This window comes from Curcuma longa, chromosome 1 (genome assembly GCF_044706935.1).
Source record: "Curcuma longa cultivar G26 ecotype Majalengka, Jawa Barat chromosome 1, ITB_CL_G26_1.1, whole genome shotgun sequence".
NCBI classification, from domain to species: Eukaryota; Viridiplantae; Streptophyta; class Magnoliopsida; order Zingiberales; family Zingiberaceae; genus Curcuma; species Curcuma longa.
The window spans coordinates 20489430-20510554 of record NC_133861.1 but is presented as its reverse complement, the minus strand read 5'-3'; the positions used below and the strand labels follow the sequence as shown (position 1 = coordinate 20510554).

General features: G+C 38.0%; 4 protein-coding genes across 6 annotated transcripts; 2 read left to right on the top strand and 2 right to left on the bottom strand.

The window, feature by feature from the left end:
* Nucleotide 1: 1 nt before the first annotated feature.
* LOC141821509 (calcium-dependent protein kinase 2-like) lies at nt 2–3579 on the bottom strand. Its single transcript, XM_074708917.1, has 8 exons — nt 2925–3579; nt 1656–1799; nt 1423–1575; nt 1231–1346; nt 985–1152; nt 771–898; nt 593–692; nt 2–490 (listed from the first exon to the last, which is right to left on the bottom strand). Exons 1-8 carry the CDS (start codon nt 3577–3579, stop codon nt 410–412), a joined length of 1545 nt encoding a protein of 514 aa, XP_074565018.1. The 3' UTR covers nt 2–409.
* Nucleotides 3580–5636: 2057 nt separating this feature from the next.
* Nucleotides 5637–6304, top strand: LOC141828634 (calmodulin-5/6/7/8-like). Of its 3 annotated transcripts, none has more exons than XM_074716108.1 (2): nt 5637–5724; nt 5929–6304. In XM_074716108.1, exons 1-2 carry the CDS (start codon nt 5649–5651, stop codon nt 6300–6302), a joined length of 450 nt encoding a protein of 149 aa, XP_074572209.1. In that variant the 5' UTR covers nt 5637–5648; the 3' UTR covers nt 6303–6304. The 3 variants fall into 3 exon arrangements, with proteins under 3 accessions (XP_074572209.1, XP_074572204.1, XP_074572198.1); XM_074716103.1 differs by having other exon boundaries at nt 5649–5724; nt 5899–6304; XM_074716097.1 differs by having other exon boundaries at nt 5649–5724; nt 5887–6304.
* A 5213-nt stretch (nt 6305–11517) lies between these two features.
* Nucleotides 11518–14354, top strand: LOC141831807 (uncharacterized). Its single transcript, XM_074719209.1, has 6 exons — nt 11518–11677; nt 11746–11840; nt 11918–12094; nt 13231–13329; nt 13410–13652; nt 13720–14354. Exons 2-6 carry the CDS (start codon nt 11772–11774, stop codon nt 14065–14067), a joined length of 936 nt encoding a protein of 311 aa, XP_074575310.1. The 5' UTR covers nt 11518–11677; nt 11746–11771; the 3' UTR covers nt 14068–14354.
* Nucleotides 14355–15634: 1280 nt separating this feature from the next.
* Nucleotides 15635–17223, bottom strand: LOC141847412 (protein PHYTOCHROME KINASE SUBSTRATE 4-like). The gene has a single exon (XM_074735457.1). The coding sequence runs from the start codon at nt 17186–17188 to the stop codon at nt 15773–15775; it is 1416 nt and encodes a 471-aa protein (XP_074591558.1). The 5' UTR covers nt 17189–17223; the 3' UTR covers nt 15635–15772.
* Nucleotides 17224–21125: the final 3902 nt, after the last annotated feature.

Below are 21125 nucleotides of genomic sequence, written 5' to 3'. Positions count from 1 at the left end.
ATTAGTAGAGTACTTATTGTGTGTACAAAAACATCGAAAAGGTGTTGTGTTTTCGGGTGTATTAAGTATTGTGTTTGTTGAACTATAAATAGGATCTGTCAAACATACTCGAAACACTCGATTCGATCGGTAGCTTTTCGAGGAGAGACAAAAGGCTCCTTGCTCGAATCAAATAGTGTCAAAGTTTCTTCAATCTTTCAGCATGTATTTGCTCATGTAAAATTGATTTCATCTGTTGAACAAAAAGACAACCCCTCTCAAATGACACAAACATGGTTGATCTCTTCTCCGGCTCGTCCCCACAAGTTTCGTATAGTTATTTCGGGAAGAAATTAACATTTGTACATAAAACCATACAAAAGTATGGCTTACATTCACTTGCTCCAACCACATTGATGGTTAAATAACCTTATCTCCTCTTCTTCGGATTTGTTTCAGGATTCCCCATTCTCATCATGGCTACAAACTCGTCGTAGTTGATGTGACCGTCCTGTTGTATCGTAAGAGAAAGTAAAGGATGTTACATTTGTAACTTGTCATTTCTCGAACATGAACAACTAATTTTCATTAACTTTTTCACTCGTTTACTTACATTGTCAACATCAGCTTCATCGATAACACCCTTGATTTCGGCTTCATTGTACATTCCTTTCTCTTTCAGAGCTTGCTCAAGTTCTTCCCTTGTGATATAGCTTAAAACATACGACAATTGGATCATCAAAAAGTTGCATCTACAACGCAAAGGAAAAGGTTGTGTTGCTATAACTTACCCACTGTTATCTTTATCAAAGTATTGAAATGCTGCGTATAGATGCTCTTCTCTGTCCATCCTATTCATGTGCATAGTTGCTGTGATGAACTCCTCATAGTCGATCGTTCCATTACCGTCGGCATCAGCCTGAACCGAATAGCACGCAACGACCACTAAAGGTTAGTACAAAAGCCAAGTAAATCGACAATTGAGTGAGTTTATGTAAAGCTTACAGCTTCCATTAGCTGTTTGACTTCATATTCAGACAATTTAGTTCCTTGCTTAGCAAGACCATGCTTGAGTTCTTCAAGAGTAATAGTTCCGCTATTATCAGAGTCCATACTCTTGAACATTTCCTTCAACCCTTGAATCTCCTCCTCCGATAAGCAACCGGCTATCACCTGCAAATAAAGTTATACGAATACGATAAGGACTTATCGATAATTTAAGGGTTTGTGGACCTTATGTATTAGGCTTACCCTTAAAGCAGCCTTCTTAAACTGGTTCATTGCTCTGAATTGTTTTAGTCTGTTAATAACGGCGTTATCGAGTGGTGTATCGGGTGCTTCTCCATCTTCTTTGATCCAAGGATGATCTGCATTGCGAGTTCCTGATCAGAGAATTGTATCTGAAAATGAGTAGTACCATTCCTCAATAAAAGGAAATCATACTGAGGACTTCGAATGCGGTTAGCCTCTGCTTGGGATCTAAGTTTAGCATTTTCCGGACGAGATCTTTAGCACTTGGTGAAATATTTGGCCATGGATCGCTTGTGAAGTCGATCTCCCCTCTCAGAATAGCATTGAAGATCCCTTGTTCAGATTCTATTGGAACAAATATTAGATTTATTTTTTGTTTCAATGAGGAACAAAAGTTGTGAATTGTCGAATAAAGAAAGAAATACCTGCCCAAAAAGGAGGGACACCACAGAGGAAAATGTAGAGCATGACTCCTATGCTCCAAATATCAGCTTCGGGTCCATATCGTCGCTTGAGGACTTCAGGTGCTATGTAATATGCACTACCCACTATGTCTTTGAACACCTCGCCTGTTCAAGAAAGAAAATTCAGGTCGGCTCCAAAAGGATGATGCAAGGGATGTGACTAGCATGTGGTTTGTTCGTGTGTGATCGTGTAAAGGAGTGCCTCTGTATCTTCTTTAAGATTCATGAACACAACACTCAGATGAATTTTAACTTGGTGGTTAAAAATTTGTGCATGAATCCACTTTATGAATTGTGCATGAACATAGGGATGGCTAAGCACGAAACATTCATGTTCGTTCTAACCTTGTGCTTTAAGATTCATACACGAATTCATTAGATTCATGGATGAACAACTAGGCACCTCTTCACATCATGGTTCTTGAGGCACCCCTTCGTCCGGGAGAACAGAGAGGCAACTACTTCACACGATCATGTGTGAAGGGGGGCATACATGTCGGACCTATTAAGAGGCTATATATGGACACAACACTCAAATGAATTTTAACATGGTGTTTTAAAATTTACACACGAATCCAATTTAGGATTTGTGTATGACCCTTTATGCAATCACATGATTTGCATGTTAGTTTTAGTTAGTGGCCAAGCGCGAAACATTCATGTTCGTTCTAACTTTGTGCTTTAAGATTCATACACGAATTCATTAGATTCATGGATGAACAATTTAACTAGGCAACCCTTCTACCCTCCACATCATAGTTCTTGAAGCACCCCTTCCCTTTGTGTGTGGGAGAACAGAGAGGCAATAATGTCACAAAAAGAAGCGGGCCCTTTAGAACCAACCCCCCCTCAAGTATGGAGAGAGGTAAATTAAGGTACAGAGGCAACAAGCGTATGGTGGGGTGAATGGCAGGTCATGAGTTCCTGTGAGATTTGACCCTTATATCAAAAATATCATGCATCCACCATCTACGCTAGCCAAAAAGTAAGTAGGTGCAACAACGTCATACGATCATGTATGAAGGGGGGCATACCCTACGAAGGGATCTACATATCCGATTAGGGCTATTCTAACATTGTGACTATCCATTATCGACTGAAATAAATTTAGCTGTTAAATTTGAAAAAAAAAATAATAATGGAAAATAGATTAAAGGCCGGTACTATAGTAATTTGGACTAAAATTAAAGAAGAGGAAGATGACCGGAAATGGAAATGAAAATGGTTGACCTTGCTTGAAGAAGACGGAGAGACCGAAATCGGTGGCCTTGAGCGGCGCGTCCTCGTCTTTGTTGAGCAAGAGGAAGTTTTCCGGCTTGAGGTCTCTGTGGATGACCCCCATGGAATGGAAGGTGTGCAAGATCTGGACGATGGTCCTCAGCAGAGAGGCGGCGGCCCGCTCGGTGTAGTGGCCCTTGGCGATGATGCGGTCGAAGAGTTCGCCGCCGGAGCAGAGTTCCATGACGAGGTGCACCGATTGCTTGTCCTCGTAGGCGCCCTTGAGCTCGACGATGTTGGGCTGGCCGGAGAGGTGGTACATGATCTGCACCTCCCTCCTCACGTCCTCGATGTCCTCCTTGTTGGTCAGCTTCCTCTTCGCGATGGTCTTGCAGGCCAGCTTCTCGCCGGTGGCCTTGTGGGTGCAGAGGTGGGTGACGCCGAACTGGCCGCGGCCGAGCTCCTTGCCAAGGGAGTAGGTGGCGCGGACGTCCTCCATGGGCCGGCCGAGCACGGGGCCGATCGGGGCGGCGGGCTTCGCCGCCGGGATGGCGGGGGGCTTCTGGATGGCGGAGGTGGACTCCGAGTCCACCTCGGCTGCAGAGTCAGCGGCGGCCTCGGAAGCCGCGGCCTGGTCGGCCGGCTCTTTGTCGAAGCAGTTGCCCATGGGGGGAGGGTGGCGGAGGGGGTGGTGGCCGGCCTCGGCTGCTACAGGGGGAGAAGGCGAGGCATGGCGGAGGGGAGGAGAGGGAGAGGGGAGGATTTTGATGGGAGAAGAGGCGCCATGGATTGGATTGGCGGAGGTGAATCGCCGGAGCAGAGGCTGGGAGAGATTCACGGGGACCGAACTCTACAAAAAAGGAAGGGCTTCGGGTTATTCTTGTTCTTGGTTGCTTGCTGAGCTGGCACGACAGGGACACTAGATTTGATTTCCGAATCCAACTCGAGTACTAATTAGATCCTATCCAAACTTTGGCAATTTTAAAAGTTATTTTGTGGTGGTTGTTGTTGAATTGTGGTAATTTTTAGTTAGTTGATAATTAAGGGAGTCCTACCATTTTTATTTTAATATATATTTAAAAAGATAATTTTATATATATATATATTAGAAAAATAATTTAATATATTTTTTATATAAAAATATTTTTATTCTAATATTATTATTTTAATACTATTATAACAATTGAGACATAACTTTTATAATACTTAGCAGCAGCGGGGACGGAACTAGAACATTCGTTTGGAAGGCAAAAAGTTAAGGGGTTTGTGGTGCCAGTCATTTGCCCTCCATTTATGTACCTATATATCTTTTTTTTCTTGTTCATCAGATTTTGTAAGTTGATTTAAAAAATATTTAATTCATATTTAAAATTAATAAATTTGAGTCAAATTTGAATATATTTAATATTTTTTTGGGACTGAATTTAATATTTAATTCAATTGTTCATGAATCAATTCACAAGCTGTGAATCGAATTCTGATTATTTTATATATTTTTAATTTAAATATATTTAAATTAAGATTTAAATAATTTGAATCGAATTTAAATTTTAAGTTATTTTGAACTATAATTTAATGCTCAAATCAAGATTTAAATAATTCAAATCGAATTTGAATTTGAATTTTATTGAAATTGAACTCGAGTGAAAATTATTCATATTTTTGAATTTTGAATCAAATTTAAATATTATATTTTTAAATTGGCATTAAGTATCCAATCTATGTCAATTAATCCTAGAGGTGATTAATTTGATCCATAAAAATGTTCTACGGACTACCAGAGTAAATAGGGAAGCACTTGCAATGGTTTATCTAGATAATCCGCTACCAACTGAAAAAAAAAAAATCACCCCTATAGTATGTTGCATCTAAGTCTTAAACTCGAGATCCCTTAAATATGTCAAAGGACCTAATTGCAAATTTGATAGATATGAAAGAGTAAAAAGTCCTAGTCTGATTATAACAAAAGGTGATGTGCTCACTCCATATGCTTATCAAATTGGCTCCATAGTCATTTGTAGAGAGTTAAATCAGGAAACCAAAGAGACTCCCATGTGAAAGGGTATTTTTCACGATTTAAACAAGATTCAACTCTTGTTTAATGTAATAATTCTACCATGATTACTGACTCAACTATGTTTTAATTTACTGAGCAATAATAATCCCTTACTATATGATATTATTAATCATGAAGATCGATCTAGTATGCATAAATTATATTAAATTTATCCAAAAGACGAAATTAAAAAGGACAATATTAATAGGGTGAAAATGAGAAGCACCAATATTATCAAAAATAAAATAAAATAGATATTAATCATACTTATTACTTATAAAGTTGTTATATTCAAATAATTTTATTAATTTAGTTAAAATTTTAAAATTATTATACAAAGTTAAAAAGATTTTGATTAAACTAAAATTAAAATAATTTTATTCAATGTAGTAATAATGTTAAAATAAAAGTATTTAAAAGACTTTTTTTAAAAATAAATACCTTGTTTTTTAACAAAATAATCCGACCCTCTTTTTATGTTTGCTCATTTTTTTTAAAAAAAATATTAATTTTTAATAAATAAAAAATAAAAAATATAACGGCCGTCACGGAACCGTTAGCATTCCGTCCATCCTTGCGTTTTCTATAAATAGAAACCAGTTTCGAGATCTCATCGACGCTTCGTCTTCTTCTTCTTCCGCTCTCTTCGAATCTCTTTCTCGCTCGATCCGCGAGGAGGCATGGCGGAGAAGCTCACCAAAGAACAGATCTCCGAGTTCAAGGAGGCCTTCAGCTTATTTGACAAGGATGGAGATGGTTAGATGCCTTCGTTCCGACCCTAATCTTTTCCGCGTCTGATGTTCGACTTCGATCGATCCCTTCTTTCTCTTGATTTGTTTCTTTTAAAATCCCTTAGGTTGAACATCGATTTACTTGGAAAATCCATTGGTACACAAAAGTGAAATCTTTTGATTTCGATTTTGACATTCTGTTCTGTTTCGTTCACATTTCGATCGGCAGGTTGCGTCACTACCAAAGAGATCGGGACTGTGATGCGTTCACTGGGTCAGAACCCTACGGAGGCAGAGTTACAGGACATGATAAATGAAGTCGATGCAGATGGCAGTGGGACAATCGACTTTCCCGAGTTCCTCAATCTGATGGCTCGCAAGCTGCACGGCACCGACTCGGACGAGGAGTTGAAAGCAGCCTTTCGAGTTTTCGACAAGGATCAGAACGGTTTCATCTCCGCTGAAGAGCTTCGCATTGTCATGAGTAGTTTCGGCGAGAAGTTGACGGATCAGGAAATCGATGACATGATCCGCGAAGCTGATGTAGACGGCGATGGCCAGATCAACTACGACGAGTTTGTCAAGGTTATGATGACAAAGTGAGCTTTGAAGGAACAATAAGGAGGTTATCAGTAAGATGGTTCTCCACTTTGCTCTCTACTTTTCTCTGTTTAATGTGATTTTTTGATGGTTGATTCTACTCTGTGAATCTTTTCAAATTGGTTTCTTTATAATGTAATGAATTTTACATGTAACCAAACATGTATCAATTCATTCTATCTTATTGAAATTCCTCAGATGATGAAAAACAAAATAGGTGTCGCTTGATTAATTTGTGTGCCATTATATTTGCACAATAGTGTTCTTAGGTTGTCCGATCTGTGTTTTCTCATGTTATAGACATTAGATTACTCTGCCTTCCTAGCACAATTACTTAGCTTGGTTGATATCCTAATATCTACACATTTCATTAGCATTAGATTATTGATTGGATTGGATAATTTTCTCTTCCTGTACAATATTTTGCTACTATTGATTGTTTTCATATCCTACTCTTGTGTTTTTCAATCATGTCTTCTTAGTGCAAGTACTTAAGATTGGTTGATATCGTAATGTCAGAACAATTTTTGACATTGAATTATTGATCGAATCAGATGTACTTTTCTTATAATCTTTCGCCCTGGACAACATTTTGTTACATATCCTACTCCTGTGTTTTTAATAATGCATTCTTGGTGCACATACTTAAACTTGATTGATATCCTAATATCTGAACATTTTATTGAGATTAGACTATTGATTGGATCATGATATACTTTTCTTATAGTCTCTCTTCATGTATCCTATCATTTGTTCTTGGTGCAAATACTTAAGTTTGTCGATATCCTAATATCGGAACATTTTATTGAGATTAAATTATTGATTGGATCGTAATATACTTATCTTGTAATCTCTCTTCCTGTACAAGATTATGCTTCTGTTGATTGGTCACATATCTTACTACTCCTGTGTTTTAAATTATGCATTCTTGGTGCAATTACTTAAGCTTGATTGATATCCTAATTTGGTAACATTTTATTGAGATTAATTAGATTATTCATGGATCAGATGCACTTTTCTTATAATCTCTCTTCCAGTACAAGGTTTTGCTTCTTTTGAATGGTTACATATCCTACTTCTATGTTTTTATAACCACACATTCTTGATGCAAATATTTAAACTCGATTGATATCCTAATATCTGAACATTTTATTGAGATGAGATTATTGATTAGATCATAATATACTTTTCTTGTAATCTCTCTTTTTGTACAAGATTTTGCTTCTTTTGATTCGTTACATAACCTACTCCTGTGTTTTGAATCATGCATTTTTGGTGCAAATACTTTATTGATATCCTAACAGCTGAACATTTTATGGAGATTAGATTATTAAATGGATCATATATATATTTTTCATAATCTCTCTTCTTGTACAAGATTTTTTGCTTCTAAAATCTTGCAGTTGATCCACAATATAATGATTCTAAAATATCGACTCAACTGACCCAACCAAACGGTTTGACCAGCTACTCGACAGAAATAAATAAATAAATAAATATATATATATATACACACACACACAAAGACGCAGTCACATGAGAGTTGCCTTGGGCTATAGTCTAGCGCTCACATGGTCCAAAATAAATAAGTCCCACGTAGCTTATTATTATTTATATTAATTAGGTATTAAAATTTTAAAAAATAAATTAATTAATTAATCGAATCATGAAACACGAAAAATGTTGGAACTTGTAGATGGCTAGAGGGGGGTGAATAGCCCTTTCTTTTCGAAACTTAGACGATTTCAGTCCTACAAATTTGTTAGCGCAGCGGAAAATACAACAACAATCAAGAGAACACAGCAATATACGAGGTTCGGGGATAACTTGCCCCTACTCCTCGGCGTGTCCGTAAGGTGGACGAAACCTTGATCTTCGGTAGATCAGACCCCGGATGAATCCGGCTAATAAGAAGCTCCTTCTCGGTGGAGTTACCTCTCCACAACCAATCTCAAAGATATAATGTAAGCACAGAGATTATAGAAGGATGGATTAAGGCACCAAATAGAACTTACAACACAGCCTTAATCCTGGAATCAACACGAGCACAGCTTCTTCCCGAGAGCAAATCACAGCTTGCACAACCTCAGGCTAGGAAGCTTCAATGAATAGCACAGGAGCACGAAGCACAGAACAGGAGCAAGGAGAGCACCAAGAACAGGAGAACCACGATCGCAAACACAAGCAACAGCACTTCGTTAGGGTTTCAGAATAAGCGATACCTCCCTCTTCTTCCTCTCCTCCTTTTAGCCAACGTCCTCTGAGTTCACTGCACTGATCACCTGATCATTCTCGGTGCAGCTCAGAGCGCCGTTGCCTTGTCTTTTTCCTGAAACCGAAATGTTATCACAACTTGATAAACCTGTGCACAAGGAAAGCAAAACCTTGACTCTCCTTTCTCTTCATTAAATTCAAACCTTCACCTGCAAACTTCAGACAATTAGCGAAGCAATGACAGAAAAATCAGGAGGGACAGTAGATAAAGTATAATCGATCAACCGATCGATCAAACGTCGTAAAAACTCCTCAGTAACGTGGGTAATCGATCAATTGATCGATTACCCCCTGCCTTAATCGATCGGCCGATCGATTAAGGCACGGTAATCGATCAGCCGATCGATTACCGCGCGTAACTCCCTTTCCTCATTAAACCTCTTAATCGATCACCCAATCGATTAAACCTTAATTATCGGAATTCACAGTAGGTTCCTTAATCGATCACCTGATCGATTAGAATTGGTTCTGTTCAATTCCGAAAAGTCACAGAAGGTTCAGTAATCGATCACCTGATCGATTAACACTTTGACTTCGATAACAGTAGGTTCAGTAATCGATCATCTGGTCGATTAAACAATCTCCTCTTGAGTAATCGACTTACTGATCGATTAAAGCAACTTAGACTTTCAATCCTAAGTCAAAGCACAAGTAGGTTAGCTTGGGTCTAACCCGTGCCAACCCCAATTGACCACACAATCAGAGAATACTCTTCCAAGCTTCCTCCGATTGCAATCCCGGTCCTGAGGTAGATTAACGAATCTCCTCTGACCATATCCGGTACCGAGAACGAGCTACCGAGCCCTCTCTGACCTAGTCCGGAGAACGAGCTACCGAGCCCTCTCCGACTTCGTCCGGCCCAGAGAACGAGCTACCGAGCCCTCTCTGACCCAATCCGGAGAACGAGCTACCGAGCCCTCTCCGACTTCGTCCGGTCCAGAGAACGAGCTACCGAGCCCTCTCTGACCCAATCCGGAGAACGAGCTACCGAGCCCTCTCCAACTCCAACCGGTCCAGAGAACGAGCTGCCGAGCCCTCTCTGACCTAGTCCGGAGAACGAGCTACCGAGCCCTCTCCGAACTCAATTCTTAGCGATGAACTTAAATCGGTGTCAACATCAAAACAACAATCAGGACAAGACTGCATCAACATACTTTCGTTTTATTTTCCTTTCATTCTTGTAGTTGTTTTTGTTATTTATTTATTTTTCCCTTGGTCAGTTTAAGCAAACCAACAATAGTTCCTATTGTTTGATTTATCTTTTAATCTTTTAGTTTACTTTATTTTTAGTCTTGGTCAAATGCCAATAGTGGGAAGAACAAGTCAACATAACAGTTTTTCATCCAATAATAGGAAGCTCCAATTTTTATTTTGTCTAGCTTTGTTGTCCTTCACCCTAAGTCTAACAAACAACAAATAGTTTATTCAATACTAACAAATATTGAATAGTAATTTAGAATATATCGAGGTAATGAGATCAATATTCGATAGTAATAGATGTTGAATGTCGCTTTTGGAAAAAACAAAAAGCAGTCAGCTTTGCCGCCTGCTGGCAACAGTAAAGTGAGAAAGAGAAGAAGAGTAAGATGTTGCAGTGAAAGCAAGTATTTCTATCAACTGTAATTCAAGCCTTCCCTAACCATAATTTCTTATATATATACACATTATTTATTAAAAATCTTATTGGATTTATATGTTTTTCCTCTAAAATATTTTTGTTCTAGATGCAACATCATTTTCATCACTTTTTCTATCAGTCTCGACTATAGTGAACTTCAAATTAATATGTTTCTTGAGAAAATGACATGACGAGAAAGGTAACTATCCAAAAATAAACTAAATTTGTAGAATTAATGTTATTAAAAAGAAATATCTTTTTAAAACTTAGTCTTTTTTAAAAAATAAATTAATTAAAAGTAATTAAAGGAAAAAATTATTTTCTAGACTCAATTTAAAAAAGGAAATAGATCAAATTACAAAATAAGCAATGAACTAAATTGACCATTTTTTAAAAGAACTTTAAAATTAATTTTTTGCGTAAAAAAGTTAAAAACACCATCTATTTTCATTATCATAAAAAATGTTTTATTTTTAAATAAAATATTAAAAGGGCATCTCATATTTTAAAATTAATTGAAATTATTCTTTAAATTAAATTAAACTGATTAAATATTATTAAAAATGATAATCCTAATTAGTCGTAGTAGGTTTGATTAAAAATTTTATAAAATAAAACAGTTAATATGTCCAACATTTGGATTAAATATTATTAGAGTAGTGGTAGTAGGTTTGATTAAAATTATTATAAATAAAATAGTTAATTAGGTTTGTTTTAGTCAACTTTGTTTAAAATTATTTTAATTAGAGTTGTTTTAGTCAAATCACCCGAGTCCGCCCTTTTGATTTTTCCCTGCCAATACCGCAACGTGCCATACGCGTCCTCCATAAGACATCACAATCTGACCCATAATTAATAATTAATTATTAAGTTTGACTAAAATTGCTCCAATATATTCAAAAAAAAATTACAAAGTAATCATCACCAAAATTATTTTAAAATTGATAGAAACTACTCAAATAGTAATTAAACAACTCTAATTTAATCAAAATGATTCAATTTAATTTAAATTAATCAAACATTATTAGAATAGTTATAATTAAAACTACCATAATATAAAACATTTCTAATCAAAATTGTTGTCTAATGCACAAGAGGATCACCTAAATCATAATATAAATTATATTCTAAATTCATTTATAGATGAATGCTATAAAATATTTAAGAAAACATACAAAATAATTAAAATTTAAATCTCAATAAAAATAAATACTTTAAAAATACATATTTTAAATATATATAAATATAAATTTTTTTTTTTTCTGCTTTCGACTATTTAATTCCAACAACTGGTCAAACACGCACGACACGGCATGCCATGGCATTCTCACCCTTATCCACCAAACCCTCCAACACTCCTTCCTTTTTCTTCTTCCTTTTCTTCTTCTTCTTCTTCTTCTTCTTTCTTTCCTTTTTCAGTTTAATACCTCTCCTGGTTCCACAGGGTAAAGCTTCGCAGATAACACCTCTTCCAAGATCACAAGTGGTAAGGCTTGATTGTTTGTTCTTGTGTTCATCTGAAAAACCATGAGCAATTTGCTTGTTGGATTCCAGATAGCTAGAAACTTGCTTTATTCGGGATGAATCTGAGGAGATCTAAAGCCAGCGGTGCTGAGAAATCCCTGTCTCATCAGGAGCAACAAGTAAAGGTCAGAGTCAAAACTGAAGTCGGTCGATTCATTATGATCATATGCATAATAGTTCATTAGATGTGTTTGATGCTCAGATCGATGAAGTCCGCAGACGATTAGGTCCGCTGGCAAATCGGTTTCCGAATTTCTGTTCAGATGCTTCAGTGTTGAGGTATCTTTATGCCAGAAACTGGGATGTCGAAAAGTCGAGCAAATTGCTCAAAGAAACCCTCAAGTGGAGGCTTGAATATAAACCAGAAGCAATTAGATGGGTATGCCATGGCTTATTGTATCTTCGCACACTTTGTCAGTGATCTTAACTTACTTTTCGATACTGGCTATTAATCTGTGTTCAACAATTTACTGAACTGCGTAGGTAGATTTCCGTAATACTAGAAACGCATACTTAACTTTCATATTTATCAAAACATATAGTCGTTTCCAATTATGCCTCGATTGCTATGTAATTCACCAGTTGATTTCTAAACTTACGATGCTTGATTTGTGATCAGAATATTGTTTATGTGAGAGGACCAATAAATAGCTCTCAAAAAATCTCAAAGTTATGTCAATTTTAAAAATCCATAACTCTCTATTTAGGCTATGCAATTTATGTCCAAAGATGTGATTACACGATGATGTAAGGAATGCAATAAACTTCGTTTGAAGTATTTCTGAAATGTCCTTAGACTTGAATTCTACAACTAGATTGAGTCAAATTGTCTCAAGGTTGTAAAGATTTTAAAAACTCACATCTCTCAATTTAGATTATGGAATTCAAATCTAAGGGTATGGTTACACTCACTCAAGAGGCACCCAGAAGTGTAATGGTCTTGCTTTGAAGTGATTTTGATATTCCTAAAACATCGATTAGTTTTGGTTGTGGCCTTAGACACCTTAGAAACAAATCAAACCAAATTTATTGCATTTCTTATATCATCCTGAATGTAAACATTTACATTCCTTACATCATCCTAAATGTAACTATGCTTATGCTCTTAGATATAGATTTTATATGTGAGTTTTTGAGATTAACATAACTTTAATATATTTTGAGAGCTATGTAATGATCCTACCACATGATGGGAGTACAGAAACAATCGACTAATGAATTATGGGCAATTGACTGTTGATCACAAATCAAGCATAGTAAATTTAATTATGGAATAGCGAACTCTATTGTTACATAGCAGTCAACTGATGATGCATCATCGTATACTTGGAAACGACTACGTGTTTTGGAAAATATAAAAGTTCGATATGCATTTAGGGTATTACTTACAGAAATCTGCCTACTCAATTCAGTAAATTGTTGATCTGCATTTGTGCCAAAACAGCTGAGTGATTCGATGCATACTGAATTGCCATTTTGATCGTATCGTGATACATTGTTTCACTCATCTTGCAGGAAGATATTGCTCATGAAGCTGAGACTGGAAAGATATACAGAGCCAATTACCTTGACAAGTATGGAAGAACTGTTCTTGTTATGAGACCTGGGTTTCAGGTTTGAAACACTATTTGTTTCGATCTCGATGTGGTGATTTTTCGATGTTATTGATGATTTCGCTATTGGAAATCAACCAGAACACCAGCTCAAGCAAAGGGCAGATCAGATACCTGGTATACTGCATGGAGAATGCCATCTTAAATTTGTCAACTGATCAAGAACAGATGGTCTGGCTTATCGATTTCCACGGCTGGACCATGGCAAGCATATCGGTAAAGGTGACCCGTGAAACAGCTCATGTGTTGCAGGACTACTACCCGGAAAGACTCGCTCTAGGAATCCTCTATAATCCCCCAAAAATCTTTGAATCCTTTTGGAAGGTAACAATGATCTCATTTCTCATGGTGGCACGATCAAATCTTCGACTTATCTCGCTTAATTTTGCAGATAGTGAAGCCCTTTCTGGACCAGAAAACATACAAGAAGGTAAAATTTGTTTACTCCGACGACCCAAATAGCCAGAAGATCATGATGGAGCTATTCGACTTCGATAAGCTGGAGACTTCATTCGGCGGTCATAATCAAGTTGAATTCAACTTCAACAAGTATGCTGAACTAATGAAAGAGGACGAGGCGAAGAAGTATGCTTCTGTTGCACCGATGCTCGAATCATCCACTCCCGAAGCCCTATCACCACGCGCATTGAATTCAACTTCCTCAAGTGATAATGAATCCGCAAAGCCTGTTCGCGCCTTGCAGTCAAACGAAAACGAAAAGAATGAGGCAGTTCATTAGCTAAAGTGTAACGATACTGCAGCTGCTAAATCAGTGATTCGATCGAGATGATTCAAATGAGAAAGTCTGCATAACTGATTCGAATAAAAGTTCGGCTGTGAGAATTCATAGGGTAGGTTATGAACATCGATTAGATTGAAAGAATTGAGCTGTTTCAGGACCCGAATTTGGCATCAAATTGAGCTGCCAAACGGATGGTCAAGTTTCAGGGTTTATATTTTTCTTCTTAAACTTTGCATGATTCTTGAGAAACAAAGAACCCTAATCTTTCTTGTTTGTGGAATTCATTTCTGAGGGAAAGAACACTTGCATAATGCATCAGATAAAACAACAAAACTTAAAATCTTTTTTCAATGGCTGCAATAGATGATTGTTGCAGTTTTGTTGTTGTTCTTGTATTATCACAGAATGGGCAGACTATAGCGAAATTAAATATATATTAAATTTTAATATTACAATTTATTAATTAAAATCATGAATTTAAAGTTGATAATTTTCATTTATTAAAATTATGAAAATCTAATATAAGATTTTTCAAAATGTAATGTTATTCAAATTGATACTTTTATTAAATATCATTTAAAACATTAGTATTTATAGTATTATTATTAATTTATAAATCAAAAATTAAATCAAACTTAGCCCATAGGTTTGATTTGGACATGAATTTGGACCTAGACCGGCCCAAGCCCATGAGCTACAACCCTATTGTCGAGATTGAATTAACTAAGTGTTTAGGTGCACGAAACAATGTGAGTTAAACCTAAGTCATACCAACTGAGTCATGAGCAATCTAACCCGTTTTACACATCTAGGGATTTGATTTGTTATAAGATTTTTGATATTCTGCGCGACTGTGCGACCCCGTGAGCGACATAGCTGATCCATCGCCGTTGCTGCTGCCCTCGCCGCACCGTCCGACCACCGCCGGTCGCCAGCCCAGGCATGATACGCTTCAGCCGGCGCTTCGACCGGCGTTGGATTTCGATCGGATTGTGGCCAGAATCCGATGCAATTTGGTCGAAACGCGACCGACATTGGCACACATCGGATTCAAGATTCCGACTAAATAGCGATCGGAGACCAACCGAGGAAGGACCGCCATCGCATGCCGGTCCTTCCTCGGTCGAGTCTCCGATCGTGATTTGGCCGAAAACGCAATTTGGTCGGAAACGCGACTCGCGTCGACGCAGTCGGCGAGCGACGCGGCCGACATTTAGCTGCAATCCGACAATTCGACACCAGCCGACGCGCCGGCGAGCGGCGCGTCGATCGCGCCCGAGCCGGCGGCCGAGCAGTAGCCGGATGGCGCGACGAGGGCGGCCGACAACGATGGAGGTCGGGGGCCGAACATTGTACATTTCACTTTTGGACGGTCCAATCTGACACGCGATCGTGTGATGGATGGTGGATCGCGTGGCGCTCATGGGCGCGCACAAGGGAGTCACGCCGAATATCACATCTGTTTGTTATAAATTGGACAAATAGAAATAAAAATTATTGAGATGTGATTTAATTTAATTATAAGAATAAAATTCACTGTGATGATATGAATTAATTATAGGGATTTAATTAACATATTGTTCTTATATTCTTCTTCATCAAATATGAAACATTCAGGGTTTGGTCTCAAATCTGATGAAATGGCATCCAATCAGACGTACATAATTTGCCATATTATTATTATCCTACTAAATAAACCGGTCTAATTTTTCTGAAACGGCCGGCCTAGCCGTTCTTGCGCCAAACCAAGACTTCTCAACTTGGCTATATTCGTCGCCATGACGTCCGGTTCGACCGGCGGAACGACGCGAACCGGGTTCGGACCGACGCTGACGGCTTTCTCGCACCGGCAACTCAAGAGCCCGTTGGCCTTCCGCCGCTCTCCGGCCATCGCCGCCTCGGCGAACCGGTCGTGCTCCTCCTCGATGAACCGGAACTCGTCGTAATTGGAGGCGGCGCTTGAGAAGTTCGTGGCGAAGCCTTCCGCGGTAGCGACGCTCCAAACGACGCTCGCCTCGCTCGGCGCGTAGCACTCGCTCGGGGCGACGGACGGCGTGGCCACCCCCTCGAGGCTCCTCCGATGCTGGAGGATCTCCGCCGCGGCGCCGCTCCCGACGAAGCGCCGTCCTTCGAGCTCGTCGAGGGAGTCGAGGCGGCGGTTTGTCGTCGGGGCCACCGACAGGGTGGTCTCGATCTCGAAAAGATCGGAGCTAGTGTCGCTCGCCACGTCCTCCTCCGGCCGCGCCTTGGGGCTCGCCGGGTATACGAACCTCAAGCGGTCCCTCTCGCAGAGAGGAAGCGCCACCTCCGGCGGTTTCAACATAGTCCTCGCCGCCTCCTCGGATGGACGGAAGACCTCGAGAGACTCGCGTGGAGGACTCAATACGGGGAAGGAGAAGCCAGCAGTCTCGGTAAAGAGTTTACCGGAGCTCACTATCCGGTGGCCGAATTCCGTCGGAAAGGTCTTTTCCGGCGAGAAACGAGTTGCGACATTGAAAAAGCTCCGATCTTTACCCCAATTTCCTGGAGATATCTTCGTCACTTCCCCGGCGTCCAATTCGCTCTTAAACTCGTCGCCGGGAGCCAACTCCGGGATGCTACTGAGCCCCACCTCCCCTGCTCGAAAACTCAGCCTTTTCGCACTAAGCGGAGCGTTCAATTCCATCGGGCGGCGCACCTCCACGTCGACGGACTTCTTCCCGAAGCAAGGGCAGCTACGGCGGAAGAACCTGCGGACGCCCGGCGACCGGGGGCTCCTTCCGGCGAGGAAAAGCCCCGGTCCGTGGGACAGAAAGCCGGACTTGCTATTCCAGCTAGCCTCCGAGGATCCGGTCGGAGTCTCCACGCTCCGGCCGTTCCTCCGCAAGCCGTCAAGGGAGGAAACGGAGGAGGTCCGGGCATCGGAGGAAAAATCGCACCTTTCGAGCACCTCATCGTCGACGAGGGTGCCCTTGTCGGCGCTGGCTCTGCCTTCGCTGAAATAGCGCTCCGCCTCGAATATGTTGAGCTCAGTGTCGGTGCTGCCGCGGCCGGCGAATGAGCAGCGAGAGGTGTGGAAGTTGGTCGAGGTTTGGTAGAGGCCGCCATTGAAGCTTGCTTTTACAGTGAGCTTTTCCATCTGGTTCTCTCCCTCTGTATCTTTGTAAGATCCAGTCGAGCTCAGCGCAGCAGACCTGGAGCAGGTATCCAACGGGTTTTAACGAAGACTTGTTTAACCCGACGTTAGATAAAAGAGACCTGGACCCACTGGGATTATCTTGTCCCCAAATATCGTCAAAGGTAAAATTTTGTGTCTGCGAGTATAGTCTTTCACTCTATATATATTTTTAATAATTAGAAGTAGGTAATGTAAATGCTTCTTCATCAATCTATATAAAAAAAAATTTAATTTACCTCTTTATATATGATCGTAAAACTAATCGTATAAGACAGTTAAGATACAGCTTCCATCTTTTATTGAAATGAATCTATATAAGAACCTTATGCTTAGAATAGTTAAGTCAATCACTAATATAAAGTATTTAGGGTTAAGTCAATCATTGAAGATACAAATTCAATCTCAATGCTAAGGTTCATGGATACATAAAGAATCTAGTTAGTTATAAGCAAAATAAAGTAGTTAAAAAGGATTTATCTAATCTCCATCAAGTTAGGGCTAGACTTGAACTTATCGTAACTTAGGGTTTTAATGGCACAAAAGGTATTGTGATTGTCTAACACAAAGGTTATTTTTGTAAGGGAGGAGGGAGGGTACCACGCAACAAGATTTTAATGAAAACGAAAGCGTAAGCCTAATTTCAATAATAGAGCCCCTTGCGTAGCGATATGATCGCGAAAGGAGGAGAGACAACAACTCTTCACTAGTGACCAAACTTGAGGAAATACAGGGCCATTGTGCCCATAATTTCCAAAGGATGAGCCACATGGGTGGTTAAAGGGGAGAAAAAGGATCTCAAAAAAGAAAATAATTGGCCAAAAAATAAAGGAGAGACCCTAATTATTAGAAATCATTAGAAGGACATTTTTTAAAAAAATAGGTTTAAAAGAATTTCATAATTTTCATACCACAAATATACTTATTGCAGCATACCAGTTAAAAGAAATTATTTTTTAAAATTTAATTTAGTAAAAAAATAAAATTAAATTATTGCAACATCTATTAAATAGCTACTTAAATTATTTAATAATATATTGTTATAGTAGCCACTAAATAATGATTTAGTGCTCTACTAATTAACTAGTACAAAAGCACTTAAATAAATATATATTTAGTACAAAAAATATACAGCACTACATCCATTTGACAATTCAACGGATTTAGAGCATCCACATGGGTGTTAATGTATGAGTGTTATATTACTCTTTTATAAAAGATGAAATCCATCATTACAGTAGCTCCACAATCATATATGAAGAGGTAAATCGAAAAATTACAATTGACCACGATGGAGGAAAATATTATCACAGCTTCACCGAGATTTAAACCCTTACCCTCTTATGCTCCAGGATGTATAACACTCAAATGGTATTACAATCAATATGAATAGATATCTTGGAATATAACTGAGTTGATTACGACGGAATAGAATTGCAAAAGAGGATAAGGGTTCGAATCTTGACGAAATCGAAATAATATCTTCCTCCGTCATGGCTAAACAGCTTCTCGATTTACCTCTTCACAGATGATCGTGGAGTCCGTGTTCCATTTTTTTTACAGAAAAAAAACGTAGTTAATGAGAAAAAAATGTACGTGTTAAATACAAAGGTGTAAGACCCACAAATAATGAGTGGGGAATCTATAAATAATAAATATTAATGTTAAAATAAATACGAAGGTGCGTTAATAATGAAAATAAAAAAATAGTAACACAAATGATTTTCTTTAGAAAAATCAACCTACAGCAGTCTTTTCATACCCCATAAGAGTCAGTGTGGACCTCTAATCCCATTGCCACTCTGTCACCTACAACCTGGTCCTGCTCCTAAAGCCTAATGGAAGATCTCCCATACTTTTGTCAATTCCTTAGAGTAAACTTTGTCTTTAACAAAGGGATATGAATCCACAACACTGGTGGTGAAAGTATAATGGGCAGGTATTTATAGAGGATAGTTATTAAAAATAAAATAAAAAGGTATTGTATTATATTTTTATACCAAAAATATCTTATTCTAGCGTTGGTGTAACAACTACATCGTGTAATAACTATACCGTAATTGTTACAATATGTTAAAGTAAATTATTTTTATTTTTAGTTAGACTTGTTAGAAATACTAGATATAGAATGTTTTTATATAAAAAAAATTCTTTACTAATATGGTTTAAATTGATTAATCAAAATCATTGTGACGGCTACAACATGTTTATAGTGATTTTGATTATAATGAAGCAATTTCAATCAAGTTTAAGTAATTTTAATCAAATTGTTTTAAAAAATTATATATATAAATGCTCTATGTATATGTTTAGTATTTTTGACCAAGTAGAACTAGTATATTTTAACATGGCAACTACTCCATATCTGTTTTAGTAGTGCTGAAATAAGGATATTTTCGATATGAAAAATATGAAAAAAAAATACTATATATAAAGTGTTTTTATATAAAAAAAATTCTTTGCCAATATGGTTTAAATTGATTAAACTTAATCAAAATCATTTCCTCATGGTCAAACTCACTGTAAAACTATTATAGCATCTGTTGAATGGTTGCTATATTGTTGACTGCTACATGTTTATAGTGGTTTGTTCATATTCAAGCAATTTCAATCAAGTTTAAACAATTTTAATCATACTATTAAAGATTATATATATATATATATATAAGTGTTTTATCTATAGTTTTTTTGGTCAAGTAGAACCAGCATATTTCTTTTGATGATTCTAATAATTAAGGGCATGTGGAGGAGGTAAATAACAATATTGAAACTATAATGTGCATTTTCAGATATCAGAAGTCCAGGGCTAAAATGAATGAAATCTTCTCCTATTTGATTAGATTGCCATAGTAATTGTAAGGATATGATTAACAGACTTACCTTCACTGACATGGTCATCATTCTTTAACATTCCTCAGGAGTCTCCATTGTGAATCACAAGACCCCAACACTGTACTCATCCCAATATTTAAGTCCCCTGCAATCCAGGAAGAACAGATCACATGCATGCATCGATACAAAACAACAACAACAATAATAACAAAGCAAATCCAATGTAAGCATGCACGCCTTAAACTATGCCTCAACCTGTGGACATCAACCTTCCACATAAGAACTTGACACCTTTCGAATGCTTCTAGCCATCAAACTGATTTGCCACACACTTCTTTATACAAAAAAAATGGAGTTGCCCACGTTTCAGTAACCTTATCGGATATCTCAATCCAACCTCAATGATTTAGAAAGCAACAGCTTAACCTGTCAATTCTTCCAGACATCATCTAATCGCGTGATCTTTTTAGTAGCCTCTTACCTTTGTAAGGCCGTGTTGTAGTTTTCAGATAGGTTCTTGAGTTGATCGATACAGCAAGCCTTGTGGTGGCATGAGAAGTTACAGTTACTTCTATTGGATTCTCCTGCCTGCAGGCAAAGTGTAGATCTAGTTTTAATTAGTAAGATGGCATCATTTGCTATCAACTTTTGGGAAGATGCATGAACCATGTACCTCTAATGCCATTAAACTTTAAGAAAGTGAATCTGAAGTGAGCAATAAAAAGGAAATCAGTTTGCCACATTATTATCAATGAAAAAGTGGAACAAATTTTGTGACTCTGTAAGGACACAACATGTGATGCTACTTTAAGTGAGTATTCTGAGATAGAGGAACTTGACCTTAGGCTCAAACACAAGTTTATGGCCATTCAAATTGAGCTGAAATCCACCTTTCAAAATCCAAATTCAATTTAAGCATTCAAATCAATGGATATTAAACCAGTAAGCATCAGGAAATTTTAAGACACTTATATGTATCTACAAGTGCCTCATTAGTCAATAGTGTTCACTCCATTTTGTCCCATAGTAAAAGTAATTAGATTGTTTTGCAACCATATAAGTTTGCTAT

Coding starts and splice junctions, on each gene's coding strand:
- LOC141831807 (XM_074719209.1), top strand. CDS start 11,772: ATGAATCTGAGGAGATCTAAAGCCAGCGGTGCTGAGAAATCCCTGTCT. Junction 11,841..11,917: donor ATCAGGAGCAACAAGTAAAG/GTCAGAGTCAAA, acceptor TTTGATGCTCAG/ATCGATGAAGTCCGCAGACG. Junction 12,095..13,230: donor AACCAGAAGCAATTAGATGG/GTATGCCATGGC, acceptor CTCATCTTGCAG/GAAGATATTGCTCATGAAGC.
- LOC141828634 (XM_074716097.1), top strand. CDS start 5,649: ATGGCGGAGAAGCTCACCAAAGAACAGATCTCCGAGTTCAAGGAGGCC. Junction 5,725..5,886: donor ATTTGACAAGGATGGAGATG/GTTAGATGCCTT, acceptor TTTTGATTTCGA/TTTTGACATTCTGTTCTGTT.
- LOC141847412 (XM_074735457.1), bottom strand. CDS start 17,188: ATGGAAAAGCTCACTGTAAAAGCAAGCTTCAATGGCGGCCTCTACCAA.
- LOC141821509 (XM_074708917.1), bottom strand. CDS start 3,579: ATGGGCAACTGCTTCGACAAAGAGCCGGCCGACCAGGCCGCGGCTTCC. Junction 899..984: donor TCAAACAGCTAATGGAAGCT/GTAAGCTTTACA, acceptor TATTCGGTTCAG/GCTGATGCCGACGGTAATGG. Junction 693..770: donor TTTGATAAAGATAACAGTGG/GTAAGTTATAGC, acceptor GTATGTTTTAAG/CTATATCACAAGGGAAGAAC.